This window comes from Cyanistes caeruleus, chromosome 1, assembly GCF_971803275.1.
Source record: "Cyanistes caeruleus chromosome 1, bCyaCae1.hap1.1, whole genome shotgun sequence".
In the NCBI taxonomy this organism is placed as follows: domain Eukaryota; kingdom Metazoa; phylum Chordata; class Aves; order Passeriformes; family Paridae; genus Cyanistes; species Cyanistes caeruleus.
Window position 1 is genome coordinate 107,342,983 of NC_141701.1, and position 11,262 is coordinate 107,354,244.

Consider the following 11,262-nt stretch of genomic DNA (forward strand, 5'->3'; position numbering starts at 1 on the left):
TCTGCTTACAAAGTTTTCAAGTGCGCTGTAACATCTTTGACTGACTGAATCCATGCAGAGATTAATTTTATATATGGTAGACCTAGAAATAAAGTATCTGTAAAGGGCCCTGCTGGACAGTGCCTTTCAATCAATGATCTAACACACCTTCTGCTTCTTCCACCCACTTGGTCAATTATTCCTTGATGAGGAGGAATAGGTATGAGGCACCCATGCATCTCCAACCTGAAATAAATTGCTGTCTTTTATCTCTTTGCTATGGAGGTCTAAATGATGCTGAAGACATTTAAATTTCCTGTGGCAGGTTATCCTTCCTTGCAGAAAAAGAAACTTAGCTCAAGTCTTCTCCCCTCCAATTTCTTCACAGATACCCCTGACTGCATTCAGTTGGATGCTGGGAGTGGAAACCAAAAGAACTGAAGCTCTGCCTGAGAACATTTACCACCCACATACTGCAACAGTGTTCAGGAGTTAAATCTTATTTATGAGGCTTAGTTTCATTTCCAGTCCTTTGTGCCAAAAATCCCAATGCAATGTAATTTGTGCACACAGTGGCCACACAGTTTTGGCATTACTTGCTACACATTAGCCCTCTCTTAATCTGGTCTGGGGTCTATAGACATACTATAACCTCACAAATAGGTGTGAGTGCGAATATGACAAACGACATCAAGAGAAGCATGTAGAGATACATTCAACAGGCAATAAAAGACGTCAGAGAACCCTAAAATAAGAGACACTGAGAAAGGTATTAACTGTATTGCAATATTTGAGCATGAGCTCAGAACTGGAAGTAGACTGCTTGCTTTGAACATTTCATCAGGCATCTTTCTCTGTAGTAAGCCAAACTATAGGTAGCCAGTACCCTTTGGACAAATCTGGGACCAAACACAGACACATTTTGCTGCTCAGATATCTTTTGAGTGGAAGTCAAACAATTTTGGATTTTGTCATGATATATTTAGGCACAGGTTTTAAAAGAAAACCGACTCGCTACCTTCATTCATGTTGAATAATATCAAATTTAAAATTCACTCTCTAGGCTCATTCACTACCATCACTCACCTGAAGGACTTGAGGCTGATATTACAGGAACTCATTTTCCAAGTGATAATGTGTCCATGTGTCACTTTGACGTGGGAACATGTCTGACATGGGACCAACGCCAATCTCAAAGGAGATCCTTATGGATTTCTAGTCTATCCTTTGGGAAAGACTAGTGTACCCTTTTGCATTGTTATTTGTCAAAAAAGGGCTGCAAAGACAAAGAAGACAGTCTCAGTTCTGGATGCCTGCCAGGATAATGTAACTCTGTCCCATCCTGTGCTCCAAATAAAGACCAAGAAACGTTCATCATTTGTGTCACTGGCTCTGGCCCTCCCCGAGGCTCCGAGTGTCAAACTGCAACACAGCAAGCTCCAAACCGTGTCAAGAGCAATACTGTAACTAACACAGGGTCACAAAACGAGCCTGACTATCTGGTCTGATTATAAATATGCTTGTAAAGCAGCGTTTCAAAAACGCTGCCGAATCTCACGGTTACCACGCTTAGGAGTTTCGTGCTGCTTGTAAGCAGCTTCTTCGTTTAAATCTTTGCTGCAAGGACCGGCAGCGCCCGTCGGATGGGTGGGATGCCTGCGGTCCAAGGCCAGCTTTGAACGCCCGGCTGCGGGAGCAGATCCTGGGGCCGAGTCCGGACTTGGAGAGAGCAGCCACCGAGTTTAAACTCCCTTTCTCCGCGTCTCCCCCGTCCCCTTCCCTTCCCATAAAGTCGCAGTGAAAGCGTTCCTGGATGCTATTCCGGGATCCGCGCCCCCCGCCCCGGCCCGAGCCGGCGCTGCCCGCTGCTCTTCCTCCCCCTCGCCCACCGGGGAGGGGAGCGGCTGCCAGCCCCGCGGGTGAGACGGCGGCGGCGGAGCTGGGAGGCGCCGGCTCTCCCCTCGGACACCACGGGGAAAGAAAGGGGTCCCTGTGGGGAGAGGGTCCCCGGCTGGGGGGGCCGCTGCCGGGGCAGGGAGCTCCGCCGGGCGCGGCAGCGGGGCCGGGCGGGCTGGCGGCTCCTCCCGCCGGGGCGCTGCCGGGCCGGGCCGGGCCGGGGGCGGAGGAGGCGGGGAAGGGGGGAGCCGCTGCCGTCACCGAGGCTCCCGGCTCGCTCGGCTCGTCGCCGCGGCAGCCCCAGCCCCGCTCCCACCCCCTCGCCTGCCTCCACCCTCCTTCCTTTTCTCTCGCTCGCTCGGCGAGAGCACTGTGCCTCCTTTCCCAGATGGCAGCCGGCAGCGCCATGCAGCCTCCCGTTCCTCCTCCTCCTCTCCCTCCTCTCCGGCTCTAAGTTAATGCCATGCTGCCGCTGCTCTTCCCGGCACTGCTGGCCGCCTGCCTGCCGCCCTGCCAGGGCTGGAGCCCCTCGGCGGCTGCCAGCGGGCAGGAGGAACAGGAGCAGGAGCTCTTCTTGCCCCCTGCCAACTCCTCCTCCCGCTCCTTGGCCAGCCTCGAGATGGACCTCGACGGGGCAGCGAGCAAGGAGGAAGGCAGCACCGACAGCCCGGGCACGCCGGCTGCCCCTAGCCAAGAGCCTTTCCCTTCGGCTCCCACCACCTCCGGGCAGGAGCAGCAGGGGCAGCAGCAGCAGGAGCAGCAGCAGCAGCGTCCCCAGCCGCAGGGGCAGCCGCAGCCCGCCGAGGACCCGCACTGCAACATCAGCGTGCAGCGGCAGATGCTGAGCTCGCTGCTGGTGCGCTGGAGCCGCCCGCTGGGCATCCAGTGCGACCTCCTGCTCTTCTCCACCAACAGCCACGGGCGGGCCTTCTTCTCCGCCGCCTTCCACCGCGTGGGGCCGCCGCTGCTCATCGAGCACCTGGGGCTGGCGGCCGGCGGCGCCCAGCAGGACTTGCGCCTCTGCGTGGGCTGCAGCTGGGTGCGGAGCAGGCGGGTCGGGCGGCTGCGGGGCGCCGCGCCCCAGCCCCAGCCCCAGCCCCAGCCCCAGCCCCAGCCCCAGCCTCAGCCCCCCGCCGCTGCAGCCGCCGCCGCCTCCTCCTCCTCCTCCTCGCTTTCCTACCCGCCGGCGGCCGAGCCCGGCCAGTACTGGCTGCAAGGGGAGCCGCTGAATTTCTGCTGCCTGGATTTCAGCCTGGAGGAGCTGAAGGGCGAGCCGGGCTGGCGGATGAACCGCAAGCCCATCGAGTCCACCTTGGTGGCGTGTTTCATGACTCTGGTCATCATCGTGTGGAGCGTGGCCGCCCTCATCTGGCCCGTGCCCATCATCGCCGGATTCCTGCCCAACGGCATGGAGCAGCGCCGCGGCACCGCCGCCGCCGCCACCGCCACCGCCGCCAAGTAGCCTCTCCCGGTGACCCGCCGTCTCTTCGTCTTGTGCTCTGGAGGGACGCGGGACGGACTCTGTCGTGCTTTTCTCGTTTGCAGCGTGCCACAGGTGCGCGGCGGGACGTGGGGCCGCCTCAGCGCCCGGCCCGGCCCCGAGGGCAGCGGCCCCGAGGGGACCAAATCATATGTGCGCGTTTTATATCTTTAATACCCGTTTTGATCGAACCTTTTAGTAAAAAAAAAAAAAAACAACGAAACCAAAAAACAAAACAAAAAAACCACCAAACACCCCCCCCCCCCGTTAAAAAAAAAAAAAAAAAGGCAAGAAAAAGCCTCCCTAAGAATTCAATGGAGGAAATCAAAGACCCTCCTATTCGGCTGCATTTGTTGTCAGAGTAGCATTTTTGTACAGGATGTGGTTTGAACGGGTTTTTTCTTTATGGACAGAAAGGGATGTCTCTCTTTGACAGAATGGAGAACCGATGCGGTATATATATTGTTATTGCTGAAGCTGAACTTTAATGAACCTTTCACACTGTATTTCCTGGTTGAGATAGTGTGTATTTATTATTGTAGCTCCGCGTTATTTGGCTTTTAATACAGAGGTTTTCTTTCTGGAGCCACTGTAGCCTTTTGTTGGTCTGTTTCCTCCAGGGTGGAACAGAGGGTTTGGCTGGCCTTCCTGTCTGCGAACCTGCCACGAAGCTCCTTTCCCCGTGAAATGGTGTTACCGGGCTGTTGGTGGCAAAAGGAGAATCCCAAACCCTTTCTGGCTGGTGTTTGCCCTATCTGTGCAGCAGATGTGGGTCTGTATGCCTACACCGGGGTTGGGTGGAGAGGGGTGGGGAGCACAGCTGTGCCAGAGATCCTCCAAAGCAATTTCATCTGCACAGCTCCACAGACTAAGGCTTTCTCCTCGATTTGAGCTTGGGTGGCTTCAGTCCTGGGAAGACGAGGCCCGCTCTGAGTTGTGCTAAGCAGCGTGGGGCAAGTCTCTTGAGTTCCTCAAAGTTCATTCCTCAAAACCAGCTTAGATGCAGTGTATTTGTTGGAGACACAGTAATACTGTACCTCTTTTTCATCTACCAGTCTGCAGGGTTGCTCACAGCCAGTCTGTGGGGTGAGAAGGCAGGAGCTGCCGGTCCAGAACTAGATTCCAGCTGCTGCTGTGCAAGCATGCAAAGAAGAAAGATTTCTTCTCTCTTGTTTGAGTGGATAGTTGTGTAGCCTGAAATATAATTTGTTGTATACTTCCAACTGTTTAGCCTTACAAAACGTTGTTTCATTTGCCTTAGACATGATTAGTCCAGCTGAAGTTTCTAAAACCAAAATACGAGCTAAGTGACAAATATTTGCAATAGGAATTCTCGGGTTTTTTGGTCAACATAGATGTATTTAATTTGCTAGTAACGCATGAATTTGCTTGGGGCTAATTTGGTGTATTCACAGTGTATGGTGGAAATGACTGGATGAAAAGTCTGGAAGGATTAAATTCTTAGGATTTCCATATTTTTAAACTGACAACAAAATAAAATAAATGCATGCTCTATGTGTTTGCTGTCTGGACAAAAAGACAGAGATAAAAAGATTGACAAACGGAGAAATAAATCAAGATTTTAAAATGCTCCATGTTACTAGGCTGCCTCTACACCCACTGTTCCTCCTGTTAATCCTGTTGTTGGGGTTGTCACTTGAGTAAACATTGCAGTTGCATTGTTTTCAGAAAGTAGATGACCCAGTCAATGTGGGAAGTGTTCTCTTGACCTGTTGATCCAAAGGGCACCTGCCCCTGTATGCCTAGTTTAGAGAGCCCCTATTTTCTTTCCTTGACGTGTGTAAAACTGTCATTTCCACCTTGAGCAAGCTCTTGTCAGACATTTGACATGCTAGAGAGCAATTCTCTGCCTGTCATGTCCTGTGTGACAGAGACACTTCTTCATGCTGAAAGGCAGGGTTAGCAGGAAAACATGAAGATCCTGCTAACACCCTCTCAAAAGAGAAATGTTATACATATGGAATAGACCTCAGAAAAGTTGCCATCTTCAGGAATAATTTAATCTTTTGAAGGAGATGCATTTAGGCAGAGAGTTAATTATTTCTACTGGAAGTTTTTCTGGCTTTAGTAATTCATGATGTACAGTCCTCTCTGTGGTACAGGCAGCCTGTGCTTAAACTCAAGGGTGGAATCTCTTTTTTGCTTATCCTTGTTTCACCAGTGATGTGATATTGTGGTTTTTTTTCTGAATTACATCACCATAAACAAGGGAATGGTGTTACTGTCTGAAACAGGCAGCTCCATTTATTAAAGATTTATTATTTTGCAGTTCTTGCATACATGTAGCAGGTAGTACACCAAAACTGGTACAAAATGGCTTGTTTTTCTAACTTCTATCGATATCAGCTTGAATACAAACTTTGTGAATAGACACTGCCACACGCAGAATATTTTGCTGCTTCACTTAAAAAGCATGATACAAGACAGAGATTTTCTCGTAGTTATTCTATAAATACACTTGTAACTGGAGCTATTATTAAAAATCTGCTAAGACACAAATGTGTACAACACAGGGGTGGCATTAAACAAACTCCAAAGGCAGATCTTGTCCAGAATAGAAAAAAAACCCTGCAATGTTTTCAGGGAGTATGGGACTCGGACACAACGTGCAAAGAGCCCTTGTGGGTTGGGGAAGGTGTTTCCTTAGATCACAGCAACCGCGTGCATAAGCATGTTCCCTTCTCGGAGGCAGACCTGTCCGTGTTTCTGCGCCTTAAAGAGGAGTTTAAGGCACAGCAGGGGGCACAGGGATTGCCTGCTGTACAGGCTTTAGGCTGGATCCTACTCCCTGAACCCTCCAGTTTCAGTGAGGTGGCAGTAGGGCTTCTGTAAAGAACAGACAGTGGAAATGCACTATGCAAACCGTGAGCTTTCTTCAGTCGCTGTTACACCTAACATCAATAACTCTGTTCCTGTAACTGTGGCTGCTACGATGACTCTAAGTAAACTATAATTTTGGGTAACTTTTGCCTTCATTCATGGGAATTTCATGTGAATGCAACCTGGAAGAAGCAAGCCCAGGGCAATGTGAAATGATACACGCTAGCTAGTTTAAGATTACAAGTTTAGACACTGAAATGTCTATTTCTTTTCTTCTTCACTGGGAGTGGAGCTTTATTGTCTCTTAGCTGGAATTGATTCTAAGCCATTTTTATTCATTTGGATTTATTTTTAAGACCAGCTGGTAGCAGGGTCAACACGAGAGCAGATTAGTCACCATGTATAATCCTTTATGTACTCAGGGAGGGCATATATTTGTATATATTTATCTACATATGAGGATTCACTGTGTAGAACAGGAAGTTAAAGCAGAAGTGAGAAAAGGGATGATGAGAAACAAATAATACTGAGGAAGTAGTACTGATTTTCCTTCACTGTTTGTTGGATCATGTTTCCTGGTAAGTTATCATGACTTTATTTACATATGAGTGTTTGTTGGAAAGCAAGAGATATCTAGGAACAGAGGGAGTTTCTTGATTTACTTTTTAAAATGTAACTCAACTCTATTACAGATTTTTGTTTTCATTCCAGGAACCAAGAACAATCTCGACATTCAGCATTATTGAAGGTACTATTGAAAGTACTAGGCTTGTGTGCTAGTGTTAGACTGGTACAATTTTTTCTGTATATTCAGACCTCAGAATTTAATCTCTCCCCTGTTTTCTTGGTTGTGTTTCACAGATGTGTTAGAAGGGGAAGTATACGGAGGAATATGTAGTTTTAGCATGGACAGAGTTTTGCTGTTACTTAGTGCCACATTGATTCCAATAATAAAAATACAAAAATGTAGTGCAGTGTAATAATAGTTATATATTATGTAAGCACGCTGTTGCTCAATAGGTTGTCAGTAATCAAGCACTTCTGTATGTCAGGAGGTATTTGGATATTTGGGGCAAAATTGCCATACTAGGTTAACTGTAAGAGTTGTTCCTTATCCAGGGCTTAGTTCACCAGTGCTTTCGATGATTAATGCAACAGCAGGATTATTTGTGCAGTGAATGTTACTCAGTATGAGGAAGGGCTACTGAACCAGACCCTAAAAAAACCTAATTAAAAGCTGTAGTTGGCTGAATAAGTATTATTCATCATGACATCTGCTTGCTGAATAAAAGTATCTCTAGGGCTGACATTACATGATCCTAGGGGCTGAACAAAACCCTATTGAAATCAAATAGTTAATTGAAGTTTTGTAGGACTGGAGATCAAAGGATTTATTTTGAAGATATATATATATATATATATATTTAGATGTAAGGGTAGGCATGATGTTCTTTTTCCTCTTTGGTTTTTATACACATAGTTTATAAATCTAAAGCCAGGATTTCTCAGTCCAGTATAGGGCCTTGCCAGTTTGGAAGTTAGTTTCTTTCTGAAGCTAGTATGAAAAATATCAGTTATTTTCCAAGGAATTTTACAGAATAAATTTAATTTTTTTTTTCCTGTCTATTTCAGGGAGAGACCTTGACTTTGCAAAAAAGCATTTGTAATGATTCTGGAAAAACATGTAAATATCAAATCCGAAGTGTATTCCAATTTCAAAACATAAAAAATCTTTTTAATCAGTAACTGATTTTTCAAAGCATATTTTTAAACAAATCAGTTTCCGTTTATCCCTTCAGAAGCTAAACATTTCACTGAAGATCAGTGGGCATTTGAGTGTCGCACACTGTGATTTTGTATGTGATTTTTTTGTGGAAAAAGAATTCCCTTCTGTGATTTGGAATGATAACAGCTTTTGACGAATAAGTTGCTGTATTTCTTGTCCCATCTTCATAATAGTTCTGGTTAAATAAGTTGTCCAAAATAATTGTAAATCATAATAATAATAAAAAAAAGTAGCTTAGCCCGTTTGTTGTGTTTCTGTTCTACTGTGCTGAGGAAGAAATCAGTCTGGTATAAAATTTTTGTATTATCTTGACAGGTTAACAGTGTCAGAACAAAACAGAGCCAAACTGGAAGATGCAAATATCCTATGAAACACTGTTTGTTTTTGCATGTTTGACTTTTTTTTAGCTGTTATAGAAAACATAAGACTAATGAGACATAAATCAGTGCTGTTCTGAGGAAGTGAATTCACTAGGAGTGTGAAGTAAAATTATATTTGTGTTTCTTGTAAGGTGAGACTTGTTAGAAACAGTGGGATTGTACCTTGTTGGTGTCATTCTGGGTGTTGCTAAGCAACATGAAGTGGTTTAAATGGAGATACAGAAGAAGATTGTGGAGAAATAAAAAAAATCATAGAAAAAGCATAAAAGGGAGTAAATGTGCCAGCACATCCTGCAAAGAAGTTGCAAAGTATCAGCTGGGAAAAAGACAGCATTTAAGGTCATAGAGAAAAAAGAAAACTGACACCAGGTGAATTGGGAACTTGATTACATACTTCATATTCAGTCTTTCCATATTCAAACTTTTCAGTTCTTTGCTTGAACAACTGATAGCTCTTTTGGCCCCAAACCACCAACTAGTGGTGAAAGAGAATAAAAGCCTGAAAGAAATGTGAGGCATGAGAAAAATTGAGAAATAACACCACCATACCAGTAGTAAAAAGAGAGTTCACTGTGTTGTTGGCAGCAAAACAACAAACTGGCAGGGCACTTTCATGCATGTTTTCTATTCTACCCCAGGGAAGTGGTCATGGCACCAAGCCTGCCAGAGTTCAAGAAGGGTTTGGGCAATACTCTCAGAGACATGGTGTGGTTTTTGGGGTTGGCCTGTTCAGGGCCAGGAGCTGGACTGGGTGGTCTTCCAGGGTGCCTTCTGCCTCAGGATGTTCTGTGATTCTCTTGTTTTGATTTTACTCTAATTTTGCTTCATATGTTCTCTGAGGTTGTAAGGAAAACATGTTAAAATACCATTTTTATGGAACGGGTACGGTTCTTCCCTCATATCTTGGATTGATCCATACCAAAAATACACTTCTCATTGTCCAATGTTCCTCATGACTGTATTAAAGCTTTCCACCTGAAGTGAAGCAATGCTGGTGTGACTGCATGTCCCAGGCTGGGTCAGGTCACTGCTGCAGACCAGACTACGTGCTGGAATGCTGTGGATGGCATTCTGATTTATATTGCCCATACTTTCTCACTCAAACCCTTTAATGACTACCTACAGAATCTTCACTTTTTTTTGTGCCTATCTTCATTATTTCCAAAGTTTCACTCCATTTGTCTTCTGCCATTGAAAATTAATCATTCTTAAGATTAGTTCTTTCTCACTTGGTATGTCCTTCTTCCCTTCTCCTTTTCCATAGCATGTATTTATCTTGACATTTTCTGCCTTCAGACTTCTCACCTCTCTTTCCCACAAGTATGTCTTTTGTTATGAAGCCCTAAAAATGTACTTCAGGAAACTGTGCTGTCAGTTTCTTCTGCTTTTCCACTCTGCTTCCCACCCATTCAGACTGAACCTCTCATGCCTTTGGTCTATGACACTTCTAGGACAAAGATGAACAGGAAACTTTGTCTTGAGGGTAAAACCCATGTGCAAAGTTCTCTCTACCACCAGTCCTGTCATCACAGGACTTCTTCCACACGTCTGCCCCAGACACTGAGCAAAGGATCTAAGTTATTTTGTCTTCTGGTAAGTGAAAAGTAGACCCATTTGAAGAGTTCCTTCCTCCTTAATTTCTCAAGGTCCTGTCTCTGAGTCACCCTCTACTCATGTACCTGCCCAAACCCTTACCTGATGTATCATGGGAGCCCTCACATGTCAGTTTTCCCACATACCCTCAATTGAAATGTTAGGATGTGTCTCATCCTGCCTTCTGCTCTAACCAAAGGCAGGTGTCTTACAGCCAGAGCAGAAATGATCTCACTTGGGAGTGGACCTGCACTGAAAGTTACACTCAGGTCAGGTATGCAGCCATAGGACCAAAACCCGTTACTTTTCAATTAAATCTTGGATTCTGCAGGGTGATCTCTGTTGCCCTGGATTATGGGCCATGGGAAAGGTATATGAGGAACAGATCTGGCAGATTTTTCAAGTGTTGGTCTAGTAGCCTTCTGGCTTTACTAGTAAATGGCTGAATGGCCAGGCTAAGTCACCACAGCCCTCCTTTTATTAGATGATAAATGTGTACAGCTCAGACAGGGGCTTGTGAGGTTCAGGCCTTAGGAAAACTTGTCCCTTTAGCTGCAGACAAAATAATATTTATACTTTTCTTCCTGGCAGTGAAAGGATTAATGAAGTAAATCCCATACAACATTTTAAGCTTGTGAAGCACAATAAAAATGCAAAGCATGAACATGATTTTATTCCTTCTGTGTTCATTTTTGCACTGAAGAGCATGTATAGAGCCTTGTGTTGTTAAATGAAGGTATTCTGCACAATTTTGACCACAATTTAGCTAGGCAATAGCTGTACTCTGGAAATGTTTTTCCCATTGATAGGTGTTGCGGTGAGCAGACATATTAAAACAAATCATTACTAAGTGATGAATGTTACTGGAAGAGATTCTAATTAATCCAAAAGAATATGAAAGAATCCCCCAAAGTGTAAGAAAGATTTTTTAGGAGGTAAATATATGAAAAATTTGGTGTGGAGGTAGCTGGTGGAGAATTAATCATGGGTCTATTTCATTCCTTTTCTTGCACTTTGTGTTTCATCACATTTTCTCTGGAGAATATCAGCTGTGCCTAATTATGCCAGAAATGTACTTGCTTCTAAATGGAAACTGGAAAGTACTTTCTTCAGGCAATACTTAGTATAAATTCTTGAAATTTTTTTAATTTCCTCCAGGGCATGTAAAGCACTTAATGATGCAGGGTCACATCGTTTACTTAACACAGAGAAACCCACTTTCGGGGCATGATGTTTATATGCAACATCTCATCCAGTCTCTAAGATGAGCATTTCCCATGGCACCTCAATTCCTGCTATCTTTTTGT

At 45.2% G+C, this 11,262-nt stretch overlaps 1 protein-coding gene across 1 annotated transcript; it reads left to right on the top strand.

Moving 5' to 3' along the window:
- The first annotated feature begins 2,240 nt into the window (after window positions 1-2,240).
- Window positions 2,241-8,219, top strand: TMEM158 (transmembrane protein 158). The gene is made up of 2 exons (XM_086848222.1): window positions 2,241-3,430; window positions 3,976-8,219. The coding sequence occupies exon 1, from the start codon at window positions 2,339-2,341 to the stop codon at window positions 3,335-3,337; it is 999 nt and encodes a 332-aa protein (XP_086704348.1). The 5' UTR covers window positions 2,241-2,338; the 3' UTR covers window positions 3,338-3,430; window positions 3,976-8,219.
- The last annotated feature ends 3,043 nt before the right edge of the window (window positions 8,220-11,262 follow it).

What these genes read in the sequence shown, in the direction of transcription:
- TMEM158 (XM_086848222.1), top strand. Translation starts at nt 2,339, where the DNA reads ATGCTGCCGCTGCTCTTCCCGGCACTGCTGGCCGCCTGCCTGCCGCCC.